The sequence below is a fragment of the Bufo gargarizans genome, chromosome 1 (assembly GCF_014858855.1).
Source record: "Bufo gargarizans isolate SCDJY-AF-19 chromosome 1, ASM1485885v1, whole genome shotgun sequence".
Taxonomy (NCBI): Eukaryota; Metazoa; Chordata; class Amphibia; order Anura; family Bufonidae; genus Bufo; species Bufo gargarizans.
The window spans coordinates 482,472,932-482,488,234 of NC_058080.1; the positions used below are offsets into that span (position 1 = coordinate 482,472,932).

General features: G+C 44.1%; 1 protein-coding gene across 1 annotated transcript in view; it reads left to right on the forward strand.

The window, feature by feature from the left end:
* LOC122927966 overlaps positions 1 to 15,303 on the forward strand; it is a 56,615-nt gene that overhangs the window by 36,479 nt on the left and 4,833 nt on the right. The window contains exon 4 of the mRNA XM_044280356.1: positions 12,322 to 12,401. Within this exon, the coding sequence (XP_044136291.1) occupies positions 12,322 to 12,401 (80 nt within the window). The remainder of the gene's footprint in view (positions 1 to 12,321; positions 12,402 to 15,303) is intronic.

Sequence of the window (15,303 nt, forward strand, 5' to 3'; positions counted from 1 at the left end):
ACTAGTGGGCGTTCCTTCTCCCTGGCTGAAGCGCTGTCCAATCGCAGCGCAGGGAGAAGGAACGCCCACTAGTGAAGCTGATGTCTCCTCCCATCGCTCCGATAGTAATCAGCAGCATGTGAAGCAGGAGAGGAGACAGTAATGGGGCACTGCGGGCGAACGGAGCGGCGCCCAGGACTAATGGTGAGTGCTGAGACATCGCTGGGCGCCGCTCTGTGTGGGAAATGGGAATAGTCCTATCATTGGTGGCTCAGTGCGCCAGCCCCTCCTCCGCCCCTCTCTCCTCATTGGTGGCGCAGTGCGCCCGCCCCTCCCCCCCCCCCCCTCTCTTCACATTGGTGGCAGCGGCAGCAGCACAGGGGGAGGGAGGACAGCTTCCTTCTCCCCGTGCTGCTGAGAGAACATGAGCGCGCCGATAGCAGCGCGCTCATGTTCAGAGATACTAGACTGCCGGGCCGCAAAGATACTCATTGCGGGCCGCATGTTTGACACCCATGTTCTAGAAAGTGTAATGGTCATTTACATTTATTTTTGTAATTTATAGAGGGAAGAGACAAGGAAAGTTTTTCTAATATACTATGTTAAGTGAATTTGTACATTTTTATGAAAAAAACTGGGTCTGAAGTGTCACTTATCAGAAATCTTGAAATGGGTGTTGCTCAGGAATATCTATCTTCACAGCACATCACAGTACTGAACGGTGAAGACACTGGGCTCACTTCTGCTGAACTCACTGCTCCCTCATATGTATCGATACAACTGACAATGGCCAGTGCTGACAGTGAATGCTTCTTCTGTATCCCAGCGTGCTAAATCACTAACCAGCCGCTGGGAGATGCAGTAGAGCTCAGGCAGTCAGCAGTAGAGGCAGGGAAAAGCTATTCTACAATATATAGGGACAGTTATACAGATATATAAATAAAATATATATAATTGTCCCTATACACTGTAGAACAGCTTCTCCCTGTTTTTTGTACTTACTGACAATAGCGAGCGCTGACTGCCCACGCTACTGCATCTCCCGGGGGCTAGTTACCGTATTTTTCGCCCTATAAGATGCATTGGCCCATAAGACGCACCTAGGTTTTAGAGACGGACAATAAGAAAAAAATATTTTTCATTAGACCTCAGATCAGACCTCAGCTAACAGCCCCAATCAGACCCCCAATGTTAATAAGACCCCAACAAGACCTCAGATCAGACCCACAATCTATCACGTCTGGTATGGCAGGTACCAGACGTGCGGAGCAGAGGGAAGGGAAACTGGGTGCCCTAACACAAGGGGGAGGGAGGAGTGGTGACGCCTAACTCACCTAGCACTGGCACCTGGCTACCCTGACGTCTCTAGACGGGTTGCTCACCCATACGCCGATCACGTGCCTCGTCCCTAACTTACCCTGGAAGAAGCCCTAGGTAGTGGGTAGGGCGGTGTGAGCACTAGTCTTCACCACTGACACCTAGGGTAACAACAGGGAGTAGACAAACCACACAAACACCACATATAACCCCAAAGGGAGACAACAAACACTATATAACAAACTGAAGAGGATCAGAGATCCAACCGCACTGGTTCCAACTGTTCCAGCAACACCACCTGAGGTCAGTATAGAGGTCAGAATAGATAACCTGAAAGGAAGGTCTATATCTGGCAACAAGGGAAGTAGGAAGAGAGTCTAAATAGTGGCTGGTAGTGGCAGACCCAGGACAGCTGAAAGGAAAACTATCAATACCTAGATAGGATAAAAAGGATAGTAAACAGGAAAACTTGGACCGGAATCCATTGCCACAACTAGGTCATGGAGCGATCCCTTGAAATTGGGCGAGTAGCCACCCGCTGCGACCTTCTGACCCCAGGCACCACATCGCTCCATGCACCACAGGGTCAGCGATAGGTCGTGACAACCTCATGACACAATCAGACCTCAGCTCAGACCCCAATGTGAATGACCCCCAATCAGACCTCAGACCTCATATCAGCCCCCACTGCCTCTCATATCAGCCCTCAGTAGCTCCATTGCCTTTCATATTGGCCTCCAGCAGCTCCCATTGCCTCATATCAGCCCTCAGTAGCCCCCATTGCCTCATATCAGTCCTCAGTATCCCACATTGCCTCTCATATTGGCCCCCAGCAGCCCCCATTGCCTGTCATGGTAGCCCCCAGCAGCCCCCATTGTCTCAGATCAGCCCCTATTGCCTCATGTTTAATAAAATAAATAAACCACTTCCACCTCTCCTGCTATTGGACGCCACCGCTCCTCACTACCCGCTCTCTTCTTCCTCCTGCTGTCGACTGTGCTGTGAACCGGCGTGCACAGCGTGAGGTTACAGAGCGCTTTCACACTGTGCCCAGCCACTGCACAGCCGACAGCCGAAGACCAGGAAGTGGTGGTGTGTACAGAGCCTTCACCGCTTCCTGGGCCTCCGGCACTAATGAGCGCTTCCATAATGGAAGCACTCATTAGTATTCGCCCCATAAGACGCAGGGGCATTTCCCCCCACTTTTGGGGGGAAAAAAATGCTTCTTATGGGGCGAGAAATATGGTATTTATTCAGTGCGCTGGGGATACAGAAGGATCATACACTGTCAGCACGGGCCACACTGATCAGTATCAAACTAGTAGGGCGACAGGGCAGAATATACAGTGGCATGCAAAAGTTTGGGAACCCCTGGTCAGAATTACTGTTACTGTGAACAGTTAAGTAAGTTGAAGATGAAATTATCTCCAAAAGGCATAAACTTAAACCTTTGGGACATTTTTTTTAATTATTGCATTGTACTCATTTTCAGCTAAAAGTAATTCTTTCAATTGTTCTTTATTAAAAATATTGAATCTTTTTTTGTGTACATAGCTGAGATGCTGTAGTAGCAGTCTGGAGATTTTTTGTCATTTGGGGAGCTGACAGGCTCCTGGCATTATAATTACTCATTATAGCTCAGTTCTTATCTTACTGATAAGAATGTGGCTTAAATAAGTGTTTATGACCTATTAGTAGTCTAGGGATAAGGGTTTTTAGATGACCGGCACACAGTACCAGTCACACAGTTTGAAAAAGAGTTAAACCTTTATGACAGAATGGCTCAATATTTTAAAAAAAAGGCAGATTGAAAATATGATTTTTAGCCCAAAATTTGTAAAATGGTATACATAGCCTTTAAAGGTGACCCATTCTCTTTGTATTTTAAGCAAAAATTATTTTAGATTTTCATCTTTTACATTTTCAAAATAGCAAAAAAGGAAAAGGGGCCAAAGTAACAGTTTGGGCAACCTGCATGGTTAGTACCCTTTGGCAAGTATCACAGCTTGTAATTGGCTTTTGAAGCAAGAGTCTTTCAATTCTTGTTTGAGGGATTTCCATCCATTCTTCCTTGCAAAAGTCTTCCAGTTCTGTGAGATTCCTAAGCCGTCTTGCATGCACTGCCCTTTTGAGGTCTATCCACAGATTTTAAAACGATGCTCAGATCAGGGAAATTTGAGGGAAGTGTCTATGTAGCTAGCTGGGTGGGAGGAGGTATAAACTAGCTAGAAATTGTTAGGGGTGGTGCTGGAGCTGTGGAAGAGAAAGGAGAAGTGCATTATGGGTTTGGTTGGATACAGCAACAGGAAGTGCTACATACAGGATGGAAACAAATCATAGTGATTAGTTTACATGGTAAAAAACTGGTCAAGAGAGTCCAAGTTGAAAAAGAAAACGCATGGGAAAGAAGTGCATGAGGCAAGCAACTACATGAGCATAAATTACATACTAAAAACCATAGTAATCCTAGAAAACCCCTTAAAATCTAAGGTCCTAAGTCTAGGGGTATGACCACCTTTAGACATATTTGTTTGTAAAATACAGTAATAATTTAAAACTGTGCCATGCGTTCTCTTGCTGTAATAATTTGTTTAGATAATCAAAATCCCAGTCATTTTGAAATGCACTATTGTTACCAATACTACAGCGAGAACACTTACGATAACATCCATAGAATGGGCTAATAAAGCATGAAACGCAAAGCTAACCTGCAAACAAAGGCTTTGTTAGACATGTAGCAGATGGTCTTCTGTTTGCACAAATACGATTATTGTAACAAATAATTAGTTACATAAAATATATCATTTGCATTGGCATAAAGAAAACCCGAGCCATTATAATGGTCTATCCCTGGCTGCCTTTCAAATATTACAATCAGCAGGTCTTGGGAGATAATGCCGATTCATAGATGAATAACGCATTATTGACAAAAGAGAAAAACATGTTCTTATATATACACTATAGCCAAATTATATTTATTTCCATCTGTAAGGGAACAGATAATGAATGCAGTAAATTACTAATATAGCCATGCATATTTATGAGACAGTGTGGGCTAGAGATATCTCTTATTTAGCATTTGTTCTTCAAATTGCTTTTTACTTAACCGCCTCCGGACCGCCTAACGCAGGATCGCGGTCCGGAGGCGGCAGTCTCAGACAGAGTCACGCAGGGATGCGTCATCTCGTGAGACGCGAGATGACGCTCACAGCCGGCCCGCGCATGCGCATCGCGGGCCGGCAAAAGTTCGAGGGGGGGTTACATCATCAGCCTGCCAGCCAATGATCATCGCTGGCAGGCTGATGATTTAAAAAAAAACGAATCACAGGCCATTTAACACCTTATATTTATAAATATAAGGTGTTAAATGGCTGCTGTGCTCCTCTGCTGATTCTTTTCGTCGGTTGGTCTCAGCAGAGGAGCACAGTTCACAGTGAGTACACCAAACACCACACTTAGCCCCCAGATCACCCCCATCACCCCAATTAACCCCTTGATCGCCCCTGTCAATCACCTAGTGAAAGGGAAAAAAGTGATCAGTGTAAACTGTCACTTTCTTTTTTCACTGGTATTGACCGTTAGGTTTTAGGATAGTTTAGGCCCCTTGGTTAGGTAGTTAGCGATCGTTTAGCGCCCAGCCCACCGCACCGCAGTCACTGATTCGCTGATTAGCATATCGCTAATCAGCATTTGTACTTTTATAGTATCTGTAAAAGATCAAAACTGATCACAGTCAGATCTATAATAGTATTAGTGTCACCTTAGCTCACCCTCCACCCAAAACGCAGTGTTTGCCCGATCAGGCCTGATCGGTCGCCCACACATGCGTTCACCCATGCCCGCCCCGCCGCAGTGACAAAAATATATATATTTTTTCATCACTGCACAATCACTTTACAAGCGCTGCGGCGATAAAAAAAATCTGTTTTGATATTTTTTATCAATCGCAGCGGTCTCCGGTACTTCGCTAGCCTCCCATTTGTAAGACAGGCTTGCTTTTTTTCTCGGGTAGTCTCAGGGAATACCCCCTAAATTTAGTAGTCCAAATGTCAAACAAGGGGTATTCTTCTGAAAAGGCCTACAGGATTCTGACCCAGTCGGATGAGGAATGGGAACCCTCATCTGACGAATCCAGCGGGTCAGAATATGAACCTGTAGAAAGCAGTGGCAGTCTGACCCAAAGTTCGGACGATGAGGTTGAGGTCCCTGATAGCACCAGGCGTACCCGGCCCCGTGTTGCTAGACCACAGGTTGCGCAGGATCAGCTTCAAGGGCAGCAGAGTGGGGCTGGCGCTGTCGGATTACATGGTGAGGCATACACCAGCAGCACAGCCAACCCTGGACCTAGTACCAGCACTGCCGTACAACATGGTAAAGTGGCGAGCACCAGAAGGGCAGTTGAAGCTGGTACGGTGGCACGTGCAATAGTTACCCCGTCGCAGCCACCGCACAGACAGGCCCGTAGACCCCCTAGAGTCCCTGAGGTGCTGGCAAACCCTGATTGGCAGTCCCCAACTTCAGCCGCACCATTAGTTCCCCCTTTCACCGCCCAATCTGGAGTTCGGGTTGAGACAGCTCAGATCGGTTCGGCCCTGGGATTTTTTGAGCTGTTCTTGACTGTGGAGCTCTTGGACATAGTCGTGGCAGAAACAAATCGGTATGCCACTCAATTTATAGCCGCCAACCCGGGAAGCTATTATGCCCAGCCTTTCCGGTGGAAACCAGTCCAAGTTTCCGAATTAAATTTTTTTCTGGGCCTTCTCATCAACATGGGTCTAACCAAAAAGCATGAATTGCGGTCATATTGGTCCACAAACCCAATTCATCACATGCCCATGTTCTCTGCTGCCATGTCCAGGGCACGATTTGAGGCCATCCTGCATTTCCTGCACTTTAGCGATAACACCACCTCCCGTCCCAGAGGCCACCCAGCTTTGGACCGGCTCCACAAAATTCGGCCCCTCATAGACCACTTCAACAACAAATTTGCAGATTTGTATACCCCTGAGCAAAACATCTGCGTAGACAAGTCCCTTATACATTTTACTGGGTGCCTTGGCTTCAAACAATACATCCCAAGCAAGTGCGCCCGGTATGGGGTCAAATTGTATAAGCTCTGTGAAAGGGCCACAGGCTATACCCACAAATTTCAGATCTATGAGGGTAAAGATCAGACCCTGGAGCCGGTCGGTTGGCCTGACTACCTGAGGAGCAGTGGGAAGACAGTCTGGGACTTGGTGTCATCCTTATTTGGCAAGGGGTACCATCTTTATGTGGACAATTTCTACACAAGTGTGCCCCTCTTCAGGCATTTGTTCCTAGAACAGATTGGCTGCTGTGGCACCGCGCGACCTAGTCGCCGGGGCTTCCCCCAACGGCTCGTTACCACCCGTCTTGCAAGGGGGGAGAGGGCTGCCTTGTGTAATGAAGAACTGCTCGCGGTGAAATGGAGAGATAAGCGTGACGTTTACATGCTCTTCTCTATTCACGCAGACACGACAATACAAATAGAACGAGCAACCAGTGTCATTGAAAAGCCCCTCTGTGTCCACGACTGTAATTCGCTCATGGGAGGGGTGTACTTCAGTGACCAGATGTTGGCTCCCTATTTAGTTTCCCGACGCACCAGATGCTGGTATAAGAAGGTGTCTGTATATTTAATTCAATTGGCTGTATATAATAGTTTTGTTCTCTTCAGTAAGGCTGGGAGAACAGGATCCTTCTCAAATTTCAGGAAGAGATCATCGAGAACCTCCTGTATCCAGGAGGTTCCGTGGCCCCATCCACCAGTGTAGTGAGCCGTCTACACGAGCGACATTTCCCCAATGTCGTTGCTGGTACCTCAACCCAACCGTCACCCCGAAAAAGATGTTGTGTCTGTAGCAGGAGTGGAATAAGGCGTGACACCCGCTATTTCTGTCCTGACTGCCCTGACCACCCTGCCCTATGCTTAGGGGAGTGTTTCCGGAAGTACCACACACAGGTACACTTAGCATAGGGATTGCATCTCAGAGGACAGGCACACAGGGCTATTAGAGCCCTTTCACTCACAGCTGCTGCAAACCTCTCCTTTCACCTGGAACAAAGTGCATAATGTACTTCGCCACATCTTTGGGCTATTTGCGCTTTGCACATTGTCCCATGGGGAAGGAGAGGTTTGTCCTATAAAGGTAAAAAAAAAAAAAAATCACCACTAAGCAAAAAAGTTAACGTTGTGTTCAAAAAGTTAAATAAAGTTTATATGTTCCGTTCAAATGTTATTATAAAGTTAATAAATTTATTGCGTTGCGGCCTGGTTTTTTCTTTTTTGTTTAGTTTTTTTTCCCTTCCAGGTGGTCCAACCGATCGACTAGCTGCAGCACTGATGTGCATTCTGACAGAAGAATTGCGCTGCTGTCAGTATACACAAAAGTCGGTGTATGCGGCGCTGCGAGATGAGATTTCTCCTCTGCAGTAAAAGATACGTTCATATGCTTTGGCAAACACTTTGTATATAAAAAATATAAAAAATCCCCGCACATCGATTGATGTGAATGGAGAAATCGGGTTTGCCAGGGCATACGAGCTAAGTGGGTATGGATGTTGGGCGGAGCTCCTATGTCCTGGCAGATGCCTTTCCCCTCTTTTTTTTTTTTTGGGCAGAGATTTTCTCATCCACATTGATCGATGCGAATGAAGAAATCTGTGCCGTTCATTTTTTCTTTCAGCCCAGAGGCTGAACGGAAAAAAAAATATCTCATTATCTGTATGCTCAATATAAGGAGAATAGCAGAAACTCCTAATGCTGGCCATATATGTAATGATTGCAGAGACCCTCAAATGCCAGGGCAGTACAAACACCCCACAAATGACCCCATTTTGGAAAGAAGACACCCCAAGGTATTCGCTGAGGGGCATATTGAGTCCATGAATGATTGAAATTTTTGTCCCAAGTTAGCGGAAAGGGAGACTTTGTGAGAAAAAAAAATAAAAAATCAATTTCCGCTAACTTGAGCCAAAAAATATAAATTCTATGAACTCGCCATGCCCCTCATTGAATACCTTGGGGTGTCTTCTTTCCAAAATGGGGTCACATGTGGGGTATTTATACTGCCCTGGCATTATAGGGGCCCTAAAGCGTGAGAAGAAGTCTGGGATCCAAATGTTTAAAAATGCCCTCTTAAAAGGAATTTGGGCCCCTTTGCGCATCTAGGCTGCAAAAAAGTGTCACACATGTGGTATCGCCGTACTCAGGAGAAGTTGGGGAATGTGTTTTGGGTAGTCATTTTACATATACCCATGCTGGGTGAGATAAATATCTTGGTCAAATGCCAACTTTGTATCAAAAAATGGGAAAAGTTGTCTTTTGCCAGGATATTTCTCTCACCCAGCATGGGTATATGTAAAATGACACCCCAAAACACATTCCCCAACTTCTCCTGAGTACGGCGATACCAGATGTGTGACACATTCCAAAATGCACCTTTCGGATTTCACCGGTCATTTTTTACACATTTTGATTGCAAAGTACTTCTCACACATTTGGGCCCCTAAATTGCCAGGGCAGTATAACTACGCCACAAGTGACCCCATTTTGGAAAGAAGACACCCCAAGGTATTCCGTGAGGGGCATGGCGAGTTCCTAAATTTTTTTATTTTTTGTCGCAAGTTAGTGGAATATGAGACTTTGTAAGGAAAAAAGCGAAAAAAAAAAAATCATCATTTTCCGCTAACTTGTGACAAAAAAAATAATAATTCTAGGAACTCGCCGTGCCCCTCACGGAATACCGTGGGGTGTCTTCTTTCCAAAATTGGGTCACTTGTGGCGTAGTTATACTGCCCTGGCAATTTAGGGGCCCATATGTGTGAGAAGTACTTTGCAATCAAAATGTGTAAAAAATGGCCTGCAAAATCCGAAAGGTGCACTTTGGAATATGTGCCCCTTTGCCCACCTAGGCATGCAAAAAGTGTGACACATCTGGTATCGCCGTACTCAGGAGAAGTTGGGGAATGTGTTTTGGGGTGTCATTTTACATATACCCATGCTGGGTGAGAAAAATATCTTGGTCAAATGCCAACTTTGTATAAAAAAATGGGAAAAGTTGTCTTTTGCCAAGATATTTCTCTCACCCAGCATGGGTATATGTAAAATGACACCCCAAAACACATTCCCCAACTTCTCCTGAGTACGGCGATACCATATGTGTGACACTTTTTTGCTGCCAAGGTGGGCAAAGGGACCCACATTCCAAAGTGCACCTTTCGGATTTCACCGGTCATTTTTTACACATTTTGATTGCAAAGTACTTCTCACACATATGGGCCCCTAAATTGCCAGGGCAGTATAACTACGCCACAAGTGACCCCATTTTGGAAAGAAGACACCCCAAGGTATTCTGTGAGAGGCATGGTGAGTTCCTAGAATTTTTTATTTTTTGTAGCAAGTTAGTGGAATATGAGACTTTGTAAGAAAAAAAAATATAAATAAAAATCATCATCATTTTCCGCTAACTTGTGACAAAAAATAAAAAGTTCTATGAACTCACTATGCCCATCAGCGAATACCCTAGGGTGTCTACTTTCCGAAATGGGGTCATTTGTGGGGGTTTTCTACTGTCTGGGCATTGTAGAACCTCAGGAATCATGACAGGTGCTCAGAAAGTCAGAGCTGCTTCAAAAAGCGGAAATTCACATTTTTGTACCATAGTGTGTAAACGCTATAACTTTTACCCAAACCCTTTTTTCTTTTGCCCAAACATTTTTTTTTTATCAAAGACATGTAGAACAATAAATTTGGTGAAAAATTTATATATGTATGTAGTTTTTTTTGCAAAATTTTACAGCTGAAAGTGGAAAATGTCATTTTTTGCAAAAAAATCGTTACATTTTGATTAATTACAAAAAAAGTAAAAATGTCAGCAGCAATAAAATACCACCAAATGAAAGCTCTATTAGTGAGAAGAAAAGGAGGTAAAATTCATTTGGGTGGTAAGTTGCATGACCGAGCGATAAACGGTGAAAGTAGTGTAGTGCCGAAGTGTAAAAAGTGCTCTGGTCATGAAGGGGGTTTCAGCTAGCGGGGCTGAAGTGGTTAAGGGTGTTTAAGCTAGGGGGGCTGAGGTGGTTAAAATGCCTCAGGATAGGTCATCAGGATCTGATTTGTGGGGTACAACACCCAGGACCCCTGCTGATCAGCTGTTTGAGAAGGCACCAGCACTCGCAGTAGCGTCGCGGCCTTCCCTCAGCTTACCAGGCACAGCGCCGTATATTGTACAGCTGCTATGTTTGGTACTTCAGCTTAGCCCCATTCCTGTCAATGGGCTTGATCTGCGCCAAGGCCCATAACGTCACATGGCCTAGAGTGCTACTGCCTTCTCAAACAGCTGATCGCAAGTCCCGGGTTTTGGACCCCCACAGATCAGATACTGATAACTTATCTGGAGGATGGTCATCAGTGGTAAAATCTCGGAAAACCCTTTAATACCAAATTTTCTATCAGTGCCTTTTTGGAATTTTTGTAAATGGGGCTGAAAAGAAGAAATTTCCAAAACTTATTAGCACTTACACCTTACATATCCTGGTTTATGTGATGCCTCATCACTATTCATAGACTACTACCCTTTTAGCTTTACTATAGGGATCAATTCTTGTGTCTATTATTGTTTGCTTGATCATGTTGATTTTTGGCATACTATCGAGGTCCCTCCAACAATTTATTTCTTTTTTTTGGAGCCCATACAGTCTACTGTACAGTATTTAAGTATTACGGTGCCCTGACGTGATGGAATTTTCCAAAACATAATTTGCTGTTTTTATTGTGGTTTATACTGTGGATTCTGGTGCATATTTTTCCGCAATGGAACAAGATGGGTATTTTCTTTGTAAATTAGAATGCAGATTTCTGTGCATATTACATTTCAGTTGAGTGAATAGAGACAATCAGCTACATGAAATCTGCAATCTTTATGTTGTAGATTTAGTACTGGAAAATTCTACCACATCTGAAGGCACTCTTATATTTAATAATCTTTTAATTGATCCTGCGCTTAAGGCTTCTTTCACACTCGCGTTAGGCTTGTCTGGCAGGGGAACAGCCTGCCGGATCCGTACTAACGTTTGCACACGTGTGCTTCCGGAAGTCTGCCCCGGCCCCATTCACTATAATGGGGATGGGCTGGAGATGCAGCCACAGCATTCCAAGAGGCGGACGGACAAAAACTGCAGCGTGCTCCATATGAAATTGGAGGCATAAGGGGTTACTATGGCATCCCTCCCTATAATAGCTCCATATAATCATGAGTGTATTATGTTCAATGCATGAGCTGTGTTTTTTAAGTATATGGTTCTGTACATAAGCTATACTATATATTTAGAACCAAGGAAGGCATCAGACCCAGCCCTATGATATCAAGTGTAACATGGCAGGAGTGACTATGTCACTGAACAGTTCTGAATTAGGGCTACTCCTTAGGGACATTTTCTTTTACATTTTTACAAGCAACAGCCCAAGCACTAGATCTCTCTCTGTATTCTAGGCTAACACTTTGCTGACTGCGCAGGCGCTATGTGCTGTATTAAGGGCATTTCCCTTTGTTCATATGTTCATATTTCTTCTGCAAATGAGTGTTCATTTTTTACATAACTCCTTTTTCTCTCCTGCATCTAAACCATGGACATGTGCTGGAGACATCTGATGCCACGGCTGCCATTAATCCTTCGAGATTATACATTTATGTACATTTTTAAAAAATAATTCATGACTTTTTATATACTTAACTCACTTTTTAAAAAGCTCCTGTGGAATTGCAGTTTGTAGCAGCGATACACGTCTATATTTTATCTTACAGGTCATATCACTTCTTCATTCTCTTTGATGCACAGGTTTTTCAGCCAAAGCCATTAGGAAATATGTTTCTTCTTCCTGCTGGATCCACTTCTGGCTTTAGTTGAAAAACCTGCAGGAAAATCTGCCTCAAATCCTCCTCCAAAAACCTCAGTGTGAACCTACCCTTAGAGATGCTCCATATTTGTAACTCTCCTTTACAGGTCTCGACATAGTATTCAGAGACCAACCTCAGCTGACTTCAAAAAGAATATGGACCAGACACAGGCTGATAACGACACAGGTTTGTATGAAAGTATATTAAATATATCAAAATTGCAATATTAATTTTCTGTTGAACAAAGATTGTAACATGTAAATATTGCCACTTAGGGTAACATTATGGAAAACTAGTAATTAGTTCCGTAAATCCACAGATGTCATCCCATAATATCAAAAACGAAGGTTAAAGAAATACAGTATAAGCTGTTAACTAATACAAGTAAATCATGCCCTATCATATGAAAGTCTGAAAAAGCTGCTGAAAGCTAGGACTCACTTCTACTGGAGCTTCTTCAGGGTCCTTTACAGCTCCACAACACCTCGCCTCCTTAACAGTGACCTCTACAGCACCTTACCCCTTAACACTGACCTCCAGAGCGAATCGCCCCCTTAACTGTGACCTCCACCATTCCCTGTCCCCTTAACGGAGACCTCCACTGCACCCGCCCCTTAACACTGACCTCCATAGCGGAGCGTCCACTTAACTGTGACCTCCAGAGAACTCTGCCCACTTAACTGTGACCTCAAAAGCACCTCACTCCCTTAACAGTGTCACCCACAGTGCCCTGCCCCTTTAAAGGTGACCTCCAGCAGTGACGAGAAATGGCTGGGTTGTTATGGAAACCTGGTGTAAAACTGTTTGTATGTCGAGTGTAAGGCCCTGCGAGCTTCAATTGGCTGATAAGGGTCATGTGATCATGTGTATGGCAGTTGGGATATAAGTGATAGACCTGCAGGCTTCTATTGGCTATGTTATGGTGCCATATTTGCGTTTTTTTTTGGGGGGGGGGGGGAATATCTTAGGAATGGTACGTGCTAGAGAGCTGAGACCTGGTCTAGAACCTTCCCTGACACCTGATGTACCTGTGTGACAAATTTGGTGCCGATCGGTCCAGTCGTTTGGTCGTGCATAAAGAACAGACAGACGGACAGACAGAAACTCATTTTTATATATAAGAGAAAGAGATATTAAAAAGGTTGTCCCATTTTGCAGTTTCCACTGCGAGATTGGACCAAGTTCTGGCCCTGGGTGGCTGGGCTGACAGAAACTGCTGAGCAGACCGCCACTCCATTGTTTCTGTAGCTCCTATTGCAGTGAATAAGAGCAAATAGTATAGCTCAGGATTTCTGAAAGCAGTTTAGCTTGTTCTGCCACGCTGTTTACATTGCTCCCATTCACTGCAATGAGACTGGCTGAAACAGTGAGCTGTCTGCTCAGCAGTTTCCATAAGCCTGGCCACCTGGAGCCAGGCGTCGTACCATCTTGCTGTAGAAATGGCTTTATGGGTCAACCCCTTTAAGAAAATATTTTACATTCAATGGACTCCTGATTAAATATATATTTATCATTATAAATCTGGTCACCATAGAATCACCAAGGACTGAAGCTATCAACAAATATATAATTATGCCAGGACCCTATTAGTGAACATGATAACATATAGTATATATCAATATACAGTAGCAAGAAAAAGTGTGAACCCTTTGGAATGATATTGATTTCTGCACAAATTGGTCATAAAATGTAATCTGATCATCTAAGTCACAACAATAGACAATCACATTCTGCTTAAACGAATAACACACAAAGAATTAAATGTTACCATGTTTTTATTGAACACACCATGTAAACATTCACAGTGCAGGTGGAAAAAGTATGTGAACCCCTAGACTAATGACATCTCCAAGAGCTAATTGGATTGAGGTGTCAGCCAACTGGATTCCAATCCATGAGATGAGATTGGAGGTGTTGGTCACAGCTGCCCTGCCCTATAAAAAACACACACCAGTTCTGGGTTTGCTTTTCACAAGAAGCATTGCCTGATGTGAATGATGCCTCGCACAAAAGAGCTCTCAGAAGACCTACGATTAAGAATTGTTGACTTGCATAAAGCTGGAAAGGGTTATAAAAGTATCTCCAAAAGTCTTGCTGTTCATCAGTCTACGGTAAGACAAATGGTCTATAAATGGAGAAAGTTCGGCACTGCTGCTACTCTCCCTAGGAGTGGCCATCTTGTAAAGATGACTGCAAGAGCACAGCGCAGACTGCTCAATGAGGTGAAGAAGAATCCTAGAGTGTCAGCTAAAGACTTACAAAAGTCTCTGACATATGCTAACATCCCTGTTAGCGAATCTACGATACGTAAAACACTAAACAAGAATGTATTTCATGGGAGGATACCATAGAGGAAGCCACTGCCGTCCAAAAAAAACATTGGTGCACGTTTACGGTTTGCACAAGAGCACCTGGATGTTCCACAGCAGTACTGGCAAAATATCCTGTGGACAGATGAAACCAAAGTTGAGTTGTTTGGAAGAAACACACAACACTATGTGTGGAGAAAAAGAGGCACAGCACACTAACATCAAAATCTTATCCCAACTGTGAAGTATGGTGGTGGGGGCATCATTGTTTGGGGCTGCTTTGCTGCATCAGGACCTGGACGGATTGCTATCATCAAAGTAAAAATAAATTCCCAAGTTTATCAAGACTTTTTGCAGGAGAACTTAAAGTAATCTGTCCACCAGCTGAAGCTCAACAGAAGATGGGTGTTGCAACAGGACAACGACCCAAAGCATAGAAGTAAATCAACAACAGAATGGCTTAAACAGAAGAAAATATGCTTTCTGGAGTGGCCCAGTCAGTGACCTCAACCCTATTGAGATGCTGTGGCATGACCTCAAGAAAGCGATTCACACTAGATACCCCAAGAATATTGCTGAAACAGTTCTGTAAAGAGGAATGGTCAAGAATTACTCCTGACCGTTGTGCACGTCTGATCTGCAACTACAGGAAACGTTTGGTTGAAGTTATTGCTGCCAAAGGAGGTTCAACCAGTTATTATATCCAAGGGTTCACATACTTTTTCCACCTGCACTGTGAATGTTTACATGGTGTGTTCAATAAAAACATGGTAACATTT